This window comes from Malurus melanocephalus, unplaced genomic scaffold (genome assembly GCF_030028575.1).
Source record: "Malurus melanocephalus ecotype Western Australia unplaced genomic scaffold, MMel_1.1 scaffold_244, whole genome shotgun sequence".
NCBI classification, from domain to species: domain Eukaryota; kingdom Metazoa; phylum Chordata; class Aves; order Passeriformes; family Maluridae; genus Malurus; species Malurus melanocephalus.
This window is the reverse complement of record NW_026623476.1, coordinates 688,117-706,159: the sequence shown is the minus strand read 5'-3', so window position 1 is coordinate 706,159 and position 18,043 is coordinate 688,117. Positions and strand designations below refer to the sequence as shown.

The 18,043-nt window shown below is 46.0% G+C and overlaps 2 protein-coding genes across 5 annotated transcripts in view; one reads left to right on the top strand and one right to left on the bottom strand.

The window, feature by feature from the left end:
• Positions 1-10,265, top strand: part of MEF2A (myocyte enhancer factor 2A) — an 82,905-nt gene extending 72,640 nt beyond the window's left edge. For all 3 annotated transcript variants that reach the window (XM_057375301.1, XM_057375299.1, XM_057375300.1), the window contains 3 exons: positions 2,213-2,339; positions 5,967-6,093; positions 6,521-10,265. In XM_057375301.1, the coding sequence (XP_057231284.1) occupies positions 2,213-2,339; positions 5,967-6,093; positions 6,521-6,863 (597 nt within the window). In that variant the 3' untranslated portion in view covers positions 6,864-10,265. The remainder of the gene's footprint in view (positions 1-2,212; positions 2,340-5,966; positions 6,094-6,520) is intronic.
• A 342-nt stretch (positions 10,266-10,607) lies between these two features.
• LYSMD4 (LysM domain containing 4) overlaps positions 10,608-18,043 on the bottom strand; it is a 17,961-nt gene continuing 10,525 nt past the window's right edge. The window contains exons 1-3 of one of the 2 annotated variants that reach the window (XM_057375302.1): positions 17,321-17,941; positions 16,324-16,616; positions 10,608-12,903 (exon numbers count right to left, since the gene is read on the bottom strand). In XM_057375302.1, coding sequence (XP_057231285.1) covers positions 12,361-12,903; positions 16,324-16,596 — 816 coding nt within the window. In that variant the 5' untranslated portion in view covers positions 16,597-16,616; positions 17,321-17,941 and the 3' untranslated portion in view covers positions 10,608-12,360. Of the gene's footprint in view, positions 12,904-16,323; positions 16,617-17,320; positions 17,942-18,043 lie in introns of those variants that run through there. The other variant, XM_057375303.1, reaches the window with a different exon arrangement.

Below are 18,043 nucleotides of genomic sequence, written 5' to 3'. Positions count from 1 at the left end.
ACACAAAGGAAAGTGCAGCTCCTGCCTCCAACGTGGCAGAGAAACACGAGCTGCACCTGCAGWGCTCTGCTTTGGGCAGCAGTTCCAAACCCCATCTGTGAACCCTCGCTTGCTGGGGTTGGAAYTGAGCACTGAATATGAAAAGCAGCTACCAACAGTGAGATAAAGATGACTGAATTCTTGCTGCTGCATTTGCACCAGCTAAAAAGATATAAAAAAAAACATCCTGAAATTTGTCATGAATCTCCAGGTACAATATTGGGCACTGCTATATATTTTGTAGTGTCTTTGTGTGGCTGAGTGCTCAGAGAATTATATTCAGAAAGAATTTACCTCAGAAAACCACCTTTATTAGCCACTCAAAAAAAAAAAGAAATCCCATGAGGAAATCCTTTGGTCTGGATTGTTTCCCAGTATATTCCTCTTTACTTTTCCATTATACAGTAATCCCAACTTTATAGGCAGCCATCCAAGAAAGCTTTGGAGAAAGGTCAATTCCTGACAGACACAAAAATCTGCTCTAATAACATCTCTTTATGCCAGATAAACTTGGTCTAGGGGAGATTTTCAGAAGTACATAAGTGATTTAAAGGGATCAATTACAGAGAATCAGAGGGACTTTCTCTGGGACTTGGAGCTTTGAAACCTGGGTGCTCTGAGGCASAGTGGGCACATCTACCAATGTTGTMGTTTTGGCAACAAATGCCAAAGAGCCCCCAAATCCCTGGGAGGCTCAAAGGTGGCAATTCAAGAGCAGCCAGACAGAAGAGAGAGCAGAAACTGGCTGCCAGTGAAAGCTGTGGCTAATTTTAATGTGGAAGCTGTGATTTATATTTCTTTAAATGAGAAAGATACAAGATTGATAACCCTCAATTCATCTTCATAAATTTAAGCTTAAAATTGAATACAGCCCCATTTCTGTACCTGCTCATTCTGATATTTTTAAGGGAATGATGCATTTTTAATGCTGCTCATTCTCTCAAGATCAGAGTGGAGAAAAAAGTTAAGTGGTGCAGAATCTGAAATACCTGTGTCTGAAATAAGGGAAAGGAGTAGTAACTTCAGTCTTGTAACCCCACCAAAGAGGTGAAAAACTGCTCCTTTTGCAGCAAATGTTTTTTCAGAGATAGAGGTTTCCTTTAAAAATATATATTTCCAGCAGATTGAAACCCAGCTCTTTGTAGAAATACAGGGTGTAGAGATTGCTGCTACTTCTAAGAATTCTGCAGATAAAAGTAAATACGTGTTGTTGAAAAATAAAAAAAAAACCTGAACATTTTCTGTTCTTGACAGGATTTGGTGTGGCCAAATGGTGTTGAACCTCATATTTTGAAGGAAGATTTGCAGTTGCCTCCACCRAGAGCAGAACGTTCTGTGGCAGTAGCTTTGCTGCTCACCACAGTGTTTAATTMATTTTCTAACCAGCAAATTTGGTTAGAGCTTAGTTTGAGTGATATGTTTGCTGCAGATGTTCATTCCACTATATGAGAAGGAAAGACTGTTATTAAAAAGCCAAATTGTGTCCACAGTTAGATAATCTGAGACAATCTAGTTTAGCTGTTTTCCCTGTCAAAAAAGCACAGTTGCTCTTTGTGAACTCCAATGTCATTTGCTTGGAAACATATCTGCATTATAACAAGTACTCTCTCAGTTTCTCAGGAACCATGGGAACAGCAAGATTATTTTATCACTGGAGTCTTATCAACACGAATTTAGAAGATCTCTGTGTTCCTTTCAGGACAGGTGTAGTCAGCACAGTGTCAAAACTGGCAGCTGAAATTTGGAAGATTGGATAAACAACTGTGAAGTGGGAGAATCTCTTCTGGTGGAACTGCACCTCACCATCTGCACTAAAACCCCTTTAAAAATAAGCCTAAAAGCTCTTAAATCACTTAAGAACTTCTGAGAATTGTTGTGTGTATCTCTAAAAATTGCTTTTATTTTTGTGTGTCCTACAGCTCTAATCTGCATGCTTGGGAAGTGGCCCAGGGAGCCTTCAATTAATTTTTYGTTTCAGTTTGCCAAGATCATTTTGGTTGTCTTGAAATATTTTAGCTTGTTTAGAAAACCAATCTTGACCAAAAGATGTGTTCCTAACTCAAAGACACAGCAAAGCAGCACATTTATTTAAATGGAATGCTCTGTTACACTCTGACTGCATTTCCCCCTGTTCTCTCTGGTCTCACGAGTGTTGTTGTCTCATCCCTTGCAGAACACCCAAAGGATAAGCAGCTCCCAGTCCACGCAGCCCCTGGCCACCCCCGTGGTGTCGGTGACAACTCCGAGTTTGCCCCCGCAGGGACTCGTGTACTCGGCCATGCCCTCTGCCTACAACACTGGTAAGCCCTGCTGGGGTCAGGGGTGCRACTGCACAGCCCAGGAAATTGGACTTGCTGTGACACTTGACTTTATTTTCCTCTCCAGTTCAAATGAAGGCTCTTGTTCATCAAAATTGAGCCTGTAACGATCCTGCTGGGAACTGGGGTGCCTCACATCCTTCAGTGCTTCTGTTCTTCAGATACTTTTRTTGTTTGCAGGACCTTAAAACTACTTTTTATCCAAGCTGGGTGTGATGTAAGGCACTTGGTAATGTAAAAGTGATGAGTGGTTTRCTGGTTGGGAAAGTAATTAATGAGAGTAAAGTAATAAGTGATTGGATATGAGGAAACAGTGGCCTCAGGTTGCACAAGGGGAGGCTTAGGTCGGATATTGGGGGAAATTTCTTCACCAAAAGGATTGTCCAATATCCACCAGGGCAGTGGTGGAGTTCCACATTCTGCCCCAAAGATGGGATTTTGTACATTTTCTCCACTCTTAGCTTTGAAAGTTTTCACTGCAGTTTCTAGTTTAGCCATCCAAGCACCTCACATCCTCTTGTGTCTTTGTGTTAATGAACTCCTTAGCTGGTGGTGTCCTGAGCCCCTTGCTGTGCACAGAGGGCACTTTGCACCCATCAGCAGGGTCTGTTCTGGGCTGTGCACGCCTCACACCCATCACACTCCTCACACCCATCAGCAGGGGCTGTTCTGGACTGTGCTGTGCACGCCTCACACCCATCACACTCCTCACACCCATCACACTCCTCACACCATCAGCAGGGGCTGTGCACTCCTCACACCCATCACACTCCTCACACCATCAGCAGTACCTTGGTTTGGCTGACATGCAGCCCATGTTTGACTCCTGCCCCAGGCGTGGTTCAGCTCCTGTGTTCAGTGGTGTTCAAATCAAACCGTTCTGGTCCCTGCTCAGCAGAGCCACGCTGAGTTTCACCTGACACATCCCTTCTGTCCAGTTGGATGTTGTTTCAGGAAGCAGTGCTGGAGGCATCCCTTGCCCAGAATAACCTGTGAGCTGCTGTCTGAAACACCCAAAAGCAGAGAGGGGCTGCGCTGGGAATCTCAGGAAGCAGCAAAGACAATGGGAACTGGAGTCCTTCACAATGGACAAGTGCTGGTATCACTGGGGTGTGATTTTAARCTCCAGCCCATTTCCTTTGATAATRCAAATAATTTGCACAAAGCTKTTAGCCTTTAGTGGTTTTAACACACTTTAGAATCGTTTCTATTAGATTGAACCTTTCAGGGGATTTGCAGGAAGAAATTTGATGTTGAAACCAAATTGTTGCCTGGGGATCCTCAGGGTAGTCACCACTTACGGCACAATTTCAGTTTTGCAGTTCAAGGACTAAGATAAAATTTAAATACCTTAATTGTTTTTCTGGATTGATAGGGATTTCTTTTTTCAGGGCTGGAAAAGATAGTTTCAGCTCTTGGATCCTTAATTAAAATGTTGGATATCAGTTTTCCACAAAAAATCYTATTTTATATAATCTGGCATTCTACAGATTGCTGGAGGAAGAGCCAGAACCAGCTGAGTTACTGGTTCTAAAACAGTCCAGGCATTAAAAAAAATATTTAAATTATCAACCATCAGTTAATTAGTAACTGACACCTGAGCAGGGCACACCAAGCCATAAATGAATTCCTGSTTTCAGGTCAGTTCTTTGCAAAGGCTTGTGGGGGTCAGAGCAGTGATGGTTTCTGCAGAAGCTGATTCTGTCTGTACAACTTCATTTCCTATCAGGTCACTCGTGCAGCAGTGGCTGTCCTGCTGTCACTGYCAGCAGATACGTGATTATTTAGGGAATTAATAAAGCAGCTAATTGCATAGTGGCATATGTACGCTTTGGAAAAATACCTCCTCAAAGCCCTGYCACCAGACGCGTTCTGTTTAAAGTATCAGAAGTTAATTGGCCATGGTCAKAAAAGCTGTAATTGCAATGGAAAAAAATTACATGGGAAGTGAATTCCTATCAGTGTTTCCTTCAGGTCAGCACTGACAAATCCCATTCCATGGGCCACCCTTGTCGTAGGCCTGGGTGCTTTGAAGGCTCAGTGCATGTCTGGGTCACTGGAGGGGCTGCACAGTTTTTAATTTTTTTATTATTTTTCAGATTCAATTTTASTCTTGCAAAAGGGGCTTTTTGGGTCAATCATCTTGGGACAAACCTTTCTGAAGCTGTGCAGAAATATATGTGAGGGTTTTCAGAGTTTCAGTASAAGTGTCAGCTGAGGAGAAATTAGAAAGGCAGCCTAAGAAGCTTCACCTGCTGGGAGCAGCTGGGACTTGTGAGGCTTTCAGGAAGGTTCTTGCAGGGATGAGTGTGGCCTCTGACAGCACAGGGCCCTGCTGGCCCTGGATTCTCCTCCCAGAATGAGCTGTTTTAGGGAAATGTAGAATTTATCCACAGCAAACAGGTCAGTGAATGGGAGGGGGAGATTGCTCAATAAAGCTCCTCTCAGGAGAGATTGTAATGGTGGTGGCCTTTTAGTACAGTACTACTATTCCAAAAAACCCAAAGCCCCCAARCACAAATCAGAAGCCAAACCCAGCTGAAGTGGAATGTTTGGTTCCTCTGCTGGCCGTACAGAGTGAGTTTGGCTGCACACTTTTTGTCCCATTCTCAAGAGATTAAAAATTATTTTAAGGAAGCTTTATTACAAAATAATTAAAAGCAGAGAAGAGTTTGACTTTGTTTTCAAACCTGAAAGAAAACATGAGTGATGATCAAGTGAAAAGAAGTTCAGTTCATGAATGAAGTGAGAAGTGAGGGAGCTCTGCAGCTGCCAGAGGCACCGGCCGGCTGCTGCTCTGGGGTTGGAATAGATTTGTTCCCTGGTCTCCATTGGAGCTGTGCTTCTAAAGATGATGTTTTGCTCCACACTAAGAGGTTTCTTTTGTTTATGCGATACGGAGATTACAGTTGAATTAAGGAGTGATCCTGTGKGGAGGGAAGGATGTGGTGTGGTACAGCAGGGCTGCATCCAGGGGTCACTGGGGTTTGGGTACCCAGCCCCTGTCCCCCCTTTCCAGAGTCCCTGTGCCTGTCAGGGCAGTCAGTGCTGTTCCTTTGGGGTTGGATGGAGGTTGTAGGGCCAGGAGCTCTGTGGCATTGTGAGCCACCCAAATGGTACCTGTGCCTTGTCTGAGGAGCTGCAACTTCCCACCTGGGACCTGAACCACAGCCCAGGTGTCTGCAGTGAATTCAGGCTGAGATCCATCATCCCTGTCTAGTGACTCTCATAGATTCTTCTCCTTTTGTTTCATTTTGAAATGTCCATGTAAGCAAAAGTGTTCAAGCATGCCAAGTCTTACTGTAAGGTGCACATCTTTCTGTATACAGTGCATTAACATGTTGTACCTATGGGTTTGGAAGAAGCTCCAAAACAGCAACAYGTAGGAACTGAAAGCAGAATGCAAAAGAAATTCTCATTTGGAGGCCTCTGTACTGTTCAGCTCCCTGTGAGGTTGGCAGGATTGCTCCCAGGCTTCGGTTTTCATGTCTGGATTCCTTTGGATCAGCTGCCTTTGTTTTGGGCAGAAAGCCTTTGTGTTTATTTCTATACGTGTTATATATATGAAGCCCCCTGTACATKATTTTGTTGTTTGTTTTTCCCTCTTAGATTACTCCTTGACTAGCGCAGACCTGTCTGCCCTGCAGGGATTTAACTCCCCAGGAATGCTGTCCCTGGGGCAGGTGTCTGCCTGGCAGCAGCACCACCTCGGTCCCGCGGCCCTCAGCTCTCTTGTGTAAGTACCGGGGTCCCGGTGCAGGGCACGCTGGGGCTGCTTCTGCCTCTTCAGCTGCACCAGGGGAATATKGAGCACATTTTAACCTCTTGTCTGTGCTGCAGAACACTCGTGTGTCATGGTGTGTATCCCTTCAGTCATCTCCAGCCAATGAACCGTGTGTGTCTCTGCAGGCTCAGCTTGTCACCAAGGAGGCACCTGTGAGGTGACTGAAATGTCTGGCAGTAGGAAATATTTGTTTGTTCTGAACTTCTATAAATGCAGCTCAGACCTTTAATTAATGCTTTTTTCACCTTTGCTTTTCCCAGTAAGGTGCATTTATTTATGTGCTGAGCCCCAAGGCCTTACCATCRCAAACACATGAATTGTCACTTGGTTTTCATTTTTTGCGTTCTCTTATTCCCATCTTTTGGTTTTCTTTTCCCAGCACTGGCAGCCAGCTATCTCAGGGTTCAAATCTATCCATTAACACCAACCAAAACATCAACATCAAATCGGAACCGATCTCCCCTCCCCGGGACCGCGTCACCCCCTCYGGGTTCCCGCCGCAGCAGCCGCAGCCGCAGCAGCCGCCGCCGCCGTCGCGCCAGGAGCTGGGGCGCTCCCCGGTCGACAGCCTGAGCAGCTCCAGCAGCTCCTACGAYGGCAGCGACCGGGAGGATCCCCGCAGCGACTTCCACTCGCCCGTCGTGCTGGGGCGGCCGCCCAACGCAGAGGATCGAGAGAGYCCCTCGGTAAAACGAATGAGGATGGACACGTGGGTGACATAAACCCGCGGTGTCGCCCTTTCAGTTTTGTGTTCTCAAMATGAACTGTCCTGACATATCTAAATTTATAAATAAGGACGTGAATAAGTATATTTATATGTATATACATACGTGCATATATATATCTTCACATGCATATATATGTGCTAGTGTGTGTAGCATACACCAATCATCAGGCACTTACTACAAACTCTTGTATAGCTGCAGATGTCCCTTGGTAAAACGTAACAGAACAATCCCTTAGGTTTGATCTCTAGTCTGGCACTTACCTGGACTCGTGTGTAACCCCAGCCCGGCCCTGGCAGAGCGGTGTCCCCGCAGTGTCTCMTCCTCCTCCACACCCGAGCCGTGCGAGGGCTCGCCTGTAGTACCGTCCCTGTGTGTAGTCAGCTCTATGGTTACTCGTAGTTAAGAAATAATTGCTTTGTAGCAGCAGAGCAGTAGAAAAGCAGGAAGAAGAAAGCAATACTGTACATAAACTGACCTTTCTATTACCCAACCTGGCATGGGTCTCTATTGCAGAGGGTGCATGGAGAAGGGCTGATGCTATAAGAAATAAAAAAAAAAACCCACAAAAACCCTGTTTTGCACGTGCAAAAAAAAAAATAGTGTATTGGGTCAAAGAAGTGATTTTTTTAATGAGTGAAAGAGAGACATAGAGAACTCGCATGAAATATTCAGAAAATATTAGCCTAGAAAATAGAACATTAACAAAATAAAATTAATATATTAAGTTATAATTGGAATATGTTTGACAAATTTGTTTTTACGTTCATACCTTTGAAAAATATAGAAACGGATTTTAGCTCATGTATATTTTATATTAAAGAAAACAATACCCTAATGAATTGAAGACTATATATAAAGTTATATACAGTACTTTTGAACACATTCTGCTATGAATTATTTATATAAGCCAAAGCTGTATGTTGTAGCTTTTTTGTAGAGTATAGTTTTATCTTATTTTGACTTTCTAGTTTTTGCTTTCAAAGATGAAAAGGAAAAACTTGCAGGCGGAACCTTGGGGGAAAAATAAGCCATGAACACTTATATGTAAATTTAAATTTGAGCCAAACTCTTTGTGTATATAGCATCCTAAATATATTATCACCTTTGGTGTAAGTACCTATGTATTGTACGGTCACCAGATTAAAAAGTATATTTTTGTGGATTGACGCCAACTTGAAACAAGGCGAGGTCCTTATTAAGTAGAGTATTCACTGTTTAATATTTACTATTTTGTTAAATATACTGTACTTTCTTTGGATTTTAATTATTATTAATATTATTATCCAGATTTTTCAGAGGGTGTATAAAGGGGTTGGCCCCCTCACTGGTGGTGAATGTGTGCCGTTCAATTGTAATCTCTGTGCTGTATGGTTAAGCTTCATTATACATTTTATATATATGTATATAAATAGCAAAGTGGCAAAAAAAAAATCCGGTGTTAAGTTCATCCTGCATAAATATAAAAAATCTGTTACAACACATTTTAAGGCATCATTTTAAAGCTGCCTCTTCCGAGGAGAAAAAAAAAYCAGTGGAAAAACTTGACCTAATTTCTCATGATAGGGAAATGACACATATCAGAGGAGCACAAAAGGTTTTGTGAGTTGGCAAGTGGTTTGGGAAAAATTTGCTGCTTCCAAGAAACAGAGGGAGGAGTGCAGAGCCCCCTTGTGCCGCGAGACAGGGCTGGGAGCAGGTTTGGTGTTGGATGCAGGGCCATGATCCTGCCTGTGCTCACRGTCACCTCCAGGCTGGCAGTGCTAGTTCTGGGTGGAAGCTGCAGTGTTGTGGTATTGCCCAAACTCTTYGCAGTTAAGCCCTGATATTTATTACATTTTGCTTGGGCTATATATTTTTTTTGCAGTTAGGAAAATTCTTTGATGCTGTATTGGAGGGGTGAGAAGGGTGGTACAGCAGGGCTGGCTGCCCTGTGCCACTGAGGGCTCAGTACCCGTGGCCTCCAGCCCAGTCCCTCGTTGTGGTGGCAGYGTTAAAACCTGCACAGGCTCCAGTCCTTTCCAGCTGAGCCTGGCACTGCTCCCCATTTCCGTGCTTGGTCCCGGCTGCAGGAGCCGGGAGGCAAACGGGACATGTCCCAGTGGCTGCTCTGTTCCCAAATGGCCCAATTCACTTGCTGCTCCCTGGAACCTTTTGCTGCTCTGACCAGTGATGTGAGTTCCATGATTTATGCACCTGTATGAACTTTGCTGTACATCCGAGTGGGAGTTCTGCATTCACATTTACTGTCTATTTTCTTGTGTGCCTTATCAGATGGCTTTGCTGACTGTATCTCAATAGTCTTTATTTCTATGCAGGTTTTTAAACAGTACTTAACTACTGTTTTCTTAAAGACAAAGCTACACAAGGGTTAGAGTTTGTATTGAAATTGCACCAATGAATTAAAAAAAAAATAAAAGAATCAGTTCTAAAGAGCTGGGCCAGGGAGTGGCCCTGTGCTGCCCCAAGCCCAGCAGAAATGTCCTTTCACAGCCCTCCGGTCTCGGGGAGCATCTCCTGCCACCGAGGACATGGGAATCCTGGTTTTTAATAACAAGTAACTCACTTTGAAACATACTTTTTTAGAAATTGTAAAAATGTTTTATAAAAAAAAAAATAAGAAGATGACATAGCACAGATATTTCAACAGGTAAAAAAACTTTTTAAAATTATCTCTGCTGACTGAAGTGCAAGTGGATCCAATCCTGGGCTGAACCCAGTCAGGTCTGAATGATTTAAGATTTTTATCTCTGTTGTGACAAATCACCTCCATCCTCGAGCTCTCACCATAGTTTTGAGAACGCCACGTTGTCAGGGACTCGTCAGAGAGAACTGCTTTAGCCTTGCCTTCCCTCCAAGGACACTAATGCATCAGAAACTTGCGAGTTACTGTGCGCACAAGAAATACATAGTAAATAAGGAACAAAACAACTCCTAACAATTGATCCTGGGCAGAAGTTAAATCCGAATGTGAAAGAAAGACTTAACCAATGTAAACATTTAAATCTTAGTAGAACCTTTCTTCACTTTGCTGTGCAAGAGAACACTGCTTTGCTATATTTAAAATGGCTTTTTTAAAAGAGATTTATGTATTTGGTAAATGTTTGTAGTCAACAGTTCACAAGAAGCTGTTCACGGTTTAATGCTGATAAGCCGTTTGGCGGCACAAGCTGGACTTTGTTGCCATCCTTGAGACGAATCTTTTAAGAAAAAAAATAAGTTAATCTCAATTTTTTTCCCTGAATGTGTTGTTTTTTCTTCAATATACAATAAATATTCTAGTGAACTTTTTATCAAATGGTTAAGAAAATGCTAGAGGTTGTTGTAAAATATTTGTATCCTGCATTCACTAAAGTAAAGATACTGGCTTTTACTGTGTACTCCGGCCTCTCTCGTGTTTGCAGAGCACGTGGTCCTGTCTGGTGCGTCCTTGCCCCCTCCACGTGTCCACTTCAGGTGCAGGTGTTGCTTTTAAACTGCAGCCATAAGGATTTTCATCAACAGGATGCACACGTTTGGTACTACACTCAAGGACTGATGCTCACCAAGAACCTTTTTACAGAACACTTAGAGAAACTGGCAGATAAACCAGGTTTAGAGTGGAGAGCCCAAGGCCATCCTGCCTCTCCATCCCCGTTCCTCCTGCATCTCACTGTGGGTGCTGACGTGAGGCTGCGAGGGCCCYTCTAAAGCAGGTGCTCAGCTGGGTGGTAACAAAAAAAAAAGCACAAGCTGTGGCCCTTGTGCTTTTATTTCATGTGGCTTTATTTAAAAATGTAAGAATTCCCCCCCCACCCCAGAACAAAGAGATACAGCTCTTCACAGAAGAAAAATACAAGTTTTTGTTCAGTGTAAGATACTTTGGAGCTCTTGTTTACAAAATTCGGTTCCCACTTYTGAGAGCTGCAAGAAACACAGGTTCTTATTCTAACAGCACATGGTTCTGCTTGTGTGGTGTGGAGCTCCTCACCTTGCTGGAGAAGCTTCAATTCTCCCTGTCCCAACAGACATCACCAGGCTGCTCTTCTCTGGCCAGGCTGAGGTTACAGCTGCACAAACAGCTGCTTGTAGCACAGCCCTTGCCAGCTTTGCCTTTACCAGCCCCACTCCACCCCCTGCTCTTCCCCCTGCAGGCCTCGGGCTGCCAAGGGACGCTGGAAAGGCTCTGATCGTGCTGTGGAGGACAAACAACGGCTTCTTGCACCTGCCCACCAGCTCTGCCCTCACCTCAGCACCACGGGCACTGCCCACTCCAAGTCCTGTAGTGTTTGGTTCCAGGAAAGCCTGTATCTCTGCCCACAGGCCTCGAATTTTCTGAATCCAATTTCTGAGGCAAATTCTTCTGTGTAGCAAAGCTCCCAAGGCCTCCCTTGCTGCTCCCTTGCAGCAGGTAGTGTTTGCTGACTGGTGCTGAAGAGCACAGCTCTTGGGCTGACCAACGCCTCTACTGCCCTCCAAAGCTCCACTGCTTCTTCCTGCACATTGTCAGTTCACAGAAATCTGTCACCATCAGCAGCTTCACACTCTTGTCCTACACAGGCTTCACCCTTCTTTCTTCTTGGACTTCTGTCCTGGACCTTGTAACCTGTACCCAACTCAACACTTCACTCCCACCCACACTGTGCACAAGGAACAAATTCCATGGCTGAACCCGGGTGTTTGATAAGCACCACTATAGACCATTGTTAGTTTTTTTAGCAAGTAATACTGACTAAACCTCCTGCCAGCAAACGAGCCCTCGAGTGCATTTGACTCCTCTCTCCTGCTCTGCTGTCCTCTTCCAACACCTCCTGCCCACCGAGGCCAAGCAGGGCTGAGCAGTGACCCTGGACAGCACAGATCCCACACAGAGATCTCTGGATCTCAAGATCTCTGAAAGATTTCACTGTGGGAAGAGGTCTGGGCTCACCCTTCCCATTGCTGGGCATCCTAATGAACACAGCTCAAGTGTTTGCTCAGGGGGATGACAAGGTGGGTGCTGGCAGTGTCCTTGTGCCCTGGCACACCCAGCTTAGAGCTCCAGAAGGCATCATTAGGGTCAAGCACACCAAAACTATCATGGTCTACAAGAGATAAAAATGACAGTTGAAGAAAAGGAGTCCCCTCCTTCTACTCCAGCAAAAAGTGTTTCCTTAAAATGAAAACCCCAGACATTTCAACCATGTTAATACTGCACTGTCTAGCTCAGCAGCAAAGGATTTGCTTCTAGATACAGCATTAATACCTGAAGCAACCACAATGAGTAAATTGCTACAAAATACTTTCCCTCAATAGAGTTCCCAACTCTTAAGCTACCTGGGTGATGATCTCTGTAMGCAAAGCATCCTTATTTTCCCATCAATATCACATCACCTCATTTTCAGTCAAATTCAGGATTACATCATCAGCTACTTAAAAATAATCTGTATTGTTGAATCCCCTTGGATGCACTTGAGTCAGTCACAAGCGTATGGGCATCACTGCTGGAGAGGCTGGAGAGGGCTGCCCTCTCCCCTTAGGAYTTTTTTCCTACAGCTTTCCCTTCCAATCCAGCTGTCGAAACATTTAAGTCTACTGTTCTGTTAGAGGAGTGGGCCACCAGGCCTTGTGTTTTAAAATAGATGATATAGAATACCGGCAGGACAATTCCTATYAGGAGCATAATAAAAACGGCGTTCCACCACTGGATTCCACAGTCTGCACCATTCCCAGTCTCCCTCTTCCCAGCCTGGGGCAGGGGCCTCTCCAGCACGTCCACGCCGTACTCGSTGTTCAGCTGCACCTCCACCTGCACGGCGTCCTGGATGCTCTGGTCGATGCCCCTGAAGTACTCGCTGAGGCGCCGGCTGCCAGCAGAGCCGCTCGCAGCGGGCTCGGGCTCGGGCTCGGGCGGCTCCACGCGCCTCAGGCCGGGCTGGGCGGGCCCCGCCGGGGGCGGCCTCAGCGCCTCGGTGCTCTCCGTGAGCAGCCCGTGCGGCCGCACCGGGATCTTGATGGACTTCAGCGCGTACAGGTCCTGCTCCCGGATGAAGTTGTTGACCCGTTTGATATCCGCAACCTACGGAATCCAGAAAGGACACAAATGGTGAGTGCAGGACAACCCAGCAGTGAGGCAGGAGGCAGCTACAAACSAGTGTGCAAGGAGCTGTCAGAGAAAATAAGCAGGCCCTGGATCCTAGTGGTTTGGTGCTCTGCTGAGATTCCCCTGCTGCTCCAGGGCTGCTCCAGGTCCTGCAAGATACAGCCTGTTAAACTGACCTACAACCTCCTCTAGTGCTCTTGGATCTGCCGCATTTTGCTTCATACTGCTTTTCCTTTCCTTTGCTTTCTCTGCCCTTCTCTCCTTAACAGATCCTTTTAAAAACAGTTTTCATACTTTACACACAAGTGCCTGGTGAGAGCACAATGCCAGTGTGAGCTGGTGAAATCCCTCTCCTGCTCCCAGAGCTCCACCTGGGAGCACACCAGTTCTGAATGCAAGAGCACAGTCTGGAGAGCAGTTCAGCATCTCCCRCACAAGCACAGGCATCCTTTGCTCAAGCAGCACCTCTTTTCTGCAGGACAGCAGCACATCCAGCTCATTCCTCCTCAGCTGCTCAGTGCTCCTGCTGAAGGACAATTATCTCAGCACTCCTGCCACCACATCTGGTGGTTCCTGTGTAGGGTTCCTTTCTGTGAGCTGCATCCCCACCCAGAGCAGGAAGAGCAAGGAAGAACAAGAACAACCCACACATGCAGTGTCAGTCACAGGGACAGCTATGTAAGAGAAAAGGTAGTGTGTCCTTTATTTAACATTAAATAAGAGAATATGCTTAATACACTGGCCATTCACAGCCACCCAGTAAGTGCAGCAACTTCTCAGTTGCACTAAACCCTCKGTCAAAGAAAAGGAACAGGATGTCAGTGTGTGCCAGGAGCTCTCCACAGCAGCCAAGGAGATGTGAAAAAACCTTGAGGAAAAGGCTGGAGGACACAAAACAAAACAGCAAGAGCCAAACCAAAGAGAAAGACAACACAAACAGGTAAACCACCTCCTATATATCACACCAAAGAGACACAGTATAGGGACTGTGCTTGGCTCTTTCAGAAATCACAGCATGACCTGCATTCACTGCACACTCATGTGCTTGAGTCTGCCAAGGTAAGTGGGTAGCTAAAAAAAAACTGCTTTACTTCCTAAGCACTCTGCTCAAAGGTAGAGATGAGATGGATGCCTAAATCTCATGTTTACCCTGCAAAGTTTGACAACTCWGAAAATGGCACATTTAATCCAGGACCTGATCTGGGGACCCTGAGGCAAAAGGAATCCTCAGTTGCTAGTTCTGGCTCCTCACAGCCGGCCCCAGYGTAACCTCTGGACTCTAACACTGCACAATTTCTTAGTTATGAAACAACAATCTCACCCAGAGCCTCCTAACTGAGGTGCTGCTTCAATTTCTGGATTTGTTCCAATGAAAACAAATTACTGGGACAGTAAATATCCCCCGTGGTGTCTGCAATCAAATACTGCAGTGTGGTGCTAAGGCTCTAGAAACAGAAAGTGGAGCAGCACTCACACAGAAACAACAAACAAAGCTGATGGGAAGCATGCGAGAGATTGAGCTGCACAAGCATTTAGGCTTATTTTCTGTACTCATTTTTTTGGCTGCAGTGAGCTCTTCTTGTCCCAGCTAAGAACAATGCCAAAAGCAAGCCAGCACTATAAATGGTCAAGAGTAAAAATGAGAATTTTGAAGTGCTTTGCATCTCTGCCAAGTTATCTGTGGCACACACACAGAGCTATTTGTTGCACTGTCTTTAATACCCCCTCCCCAAGCAGATTCTGAAACCAATGTCAAGTTCTCACTGATTTCAAGAAGTTCATTCTGGATTTTTTAGACACATCTGTCTATGTATTTGTGGCTACAGTTCTTCCCCACTGCTGTCCTGGTGATGTTTCATGAGCAGTTTAATTGTGCAAATAAAACAAAAAAACCCTGAAAACGGTCAGTGCCAGTCTGTAAACAAGACAAATACACAAATCTCCTACAGTAAGGATTTCTGTACCTGCTCAATTTAACTGGAACAAGTCAGAAGTGCCCTTTCTGGAAGGGAAAGAGGCAGCAGGACAGTTCTTTTCTTGTGGAAGGSCAACACTGATTATGTGGTCCCTTCCAGCAGCTTGTTTTACCCCTGGGCAGGCCCAGCAGAATTCAGAGGGGGCTGAAAGGTTGCAGGAGAGGGGCAGCAGAGGAGCAGCCATGGCARGAACAGGACTGGGTCTTCTGAGTGACAGTGCAGAGGGCACAGAAGGACTTTTCACACCATAAAGCAAAGAACTGCTCAGAGTCTCCCTCTGAGTTCACCCAACTGCTGTGAGTCTGCCCACRAACAAAACACAGTCACAGCTCCCAATGCAACCAAAGCTGCAGCTCTGCCTTCTCAGGCTCTCCTGGGGCCAATCAAGGCCTATTCAAGTCCTACCACACTGCTTCTCCACACACATCAGGCTCATCAGCAGAACCTAAAAGGGAGCCTTTTTTGTTTTGTTTTTGTTTCTAAGGGCACAGGAGGGGAGGAGTTGCTGCAATCCCTCTAAGYCCTCTTGCCTCAGCTGCACCACACAGCTGCTGTGTGGTTAAGCAAGACAGACTGCAATTGCATTGCAGCAGTGGAGCCAGAGCTGTATCATTATCCCCACTGCGGTCACTGTCCAATTGTTTGCATCATGGAATTTTGAAATCACAATCCAGCTTGCAAATAAAGGAGGCTCTAAAAATACAGCTCAAACTGCTGAACAGGGAGCTTCAAATGTTCAGAGCAGGCGATTAAATTTTTCAACAGTTTTGCTCTGCTCTGGAACMAAGAAAACGTGTTGTGTAGTGTAGTCCAGCTCAGAAAAATCTTATTGTGCATACACCCTCCCTCCTGCCCACAGGCACCTGAACTGTGCATGCTTTGGGATGACAGCAAACAACCAAAACGCACACAGAGACACCACCTGGACTTTGGGATTAAGCTTTGGCACAACTCCACATCCACCCATTAGACTCAGACCTTCCTTACAAAATGTAAGAWGATACTTTTCAAAAAACAAACAAAAACCTTCCTCATAACYGTGGTGTTTTTTTCTGTRCTGCTAAATTTGCTTAAGAAACTCCAATGTTCCTTGAGAGCAGAGCCCTGACCCTTTCTACAGTCAGCTTCCTAATGTTTGTCCTCACGTAAATAACTTAGTACAACCTGCACTTAGTCACTGAAATTAAACAGGAAAGCAGGTCAGGCAGGGTGTGAGGCTGACAACATCTTCCTAGGCTGTTGGCTGAATAACTCTTTTTTGTATTTGGGGTTTTTTTTGCCTTTTTCCAGTTTTATCCAGACACTGACCATTCACACAACATTTTCCAGTGTCAAAACTGGACACCTTCCAGTCACTCTGGAAACTGCTGCACATGAAATCCCTGTGAGGTGATTAACCSCAAGCAGAAGCAGCCCTTACCTTACAGCCATACTGCAGGGCCAGCTTGTTCAGGTTRTCATCCTCGGTGATCTCCCGCTCCAGAAGCACCACGTCTGCAAGCCTGTCCCGGGCAGTGCTGCCCCGCTGCTGCTCCTTGCCCCTGGGCCGCARTTCCATCACGTTGAGCTCCTCCTCTGAGGACTCCTCTGAGTCGGATCGGCCATTGGGAAACACGTACACCTGCCTGCCCGGGAAGTTGTGGACAGTGACAGGAGCCTGGAAGGATCTCGTCCGGCTCTCATTCAGCCTCATCTTTTACACCACAGCAGCACCTGGAACAAAACCCAGACATTTTTAGTTTCCTCAATACCAGTGCTTAGTTCTTAGCACACAAGATTCAGAGAATGCACAAAAACTTGGCACGTGTGAACACCCACACACACAAAGGTTTCTTGTACCCAGGTGCAATTAGAAACAGCCATTAGAAAAGTTATGTACACAAACTGCAACAATGAGTAATTATTTTCTAAACTTTTTTCTTTTTTTGGTCTACCTCTGGACAAACCACCTTATAATACTATGCTGCTACACATTTTAAATGCTACTTTCTATTATTTTCTTTAAAAAGCAGCACAGTCACTTGAGTGAAGTCTCTTTAATTATAGTGAAAACACAGGCCAGGTCTACCACCAACAGACATTAAAAACTGAGCAAAGTTATCATTTGCATAAATCCTTAGTTCTCTACAATTCAAGAATCCCCATTTTAAGTTCTGTGAAGTGCACTTTTTTTTTTTTTTTTTAATAAGGACAGCTCAAGCTACACTTTTCTTCAACCTGAATAACAAGGCTTCATTTTGCTGCATGAAGACTAGAACCTGCCTGAGCAGTTTAATTACTGTTCACCCTACGGCTGCAAGTTGGATTTTTTTCCTTCAATCCTCAGCTCCACAAACAATTTGTTGCCAGGGTGAGGTATARGTAAGAAAACCCCATATTGTCATGGAATCTTCTTGACCTTAACATTCTCAATCTACCTCTYAGGGATTCTTCAGGTGAAACCACTACGATTTAATAGCATTTCCTTGGCCCCGGGCACAGCACTCACAGCTGCGGGGGAGTTCAACAAGCAGCACCAGGCTGAACTCTGCTGCGGGACACTCCGGCCTCCCCGACACAGCTCCCTTCGTAAGGAGTGCCAAACTCTTCCCCAAACTCCTCTGGGACCCCAACCCCGTCAGCACTTCAGGGGGATCCCGATCTCTTCAGAGGTCCCGACCCCTCAGCATTCCCAGAGTCCCGCTCCCCACAGGCACCCCCATCCCCCCATCTCCTCAGTGGATCCCGCTCTCCTCAGGAGCTCTCTCTCCCYTCAGCGCTTCAGGGGACCCCGATCCCCTCAGCATTTCAGGAGAGTCCTCCTTCCCTCAGGGTGCCCCGTTCCCCTCGGCATTTCCAGGGGTTTCTGCTCCCCTCAGCGCTTCAGGTCACCCCAACGCCCTCAGCACTCCAAGAGGGTCCCGATCCCCTCAGAGTGTCCCGCTCCCCGCCGGGGCCCCACTCTCCTCAGCTCTTCATGGGATCGCGCTCCCCGCCAGGGGCCCCGCTCCCCTCAGGGTGTCCCGCTCCCCTCAGGGGCCCCGCTCCCCTCAGGGTGTCCCGCTCCCCTCAGGGGCCCCGCTCCCCTCAGGGGCCCCGCTCCCCTCAGGGTGTCCCGCTTCCCGCAGGGGCCCCGCTCCCCTCAGGGTGTCCCGCTCCCC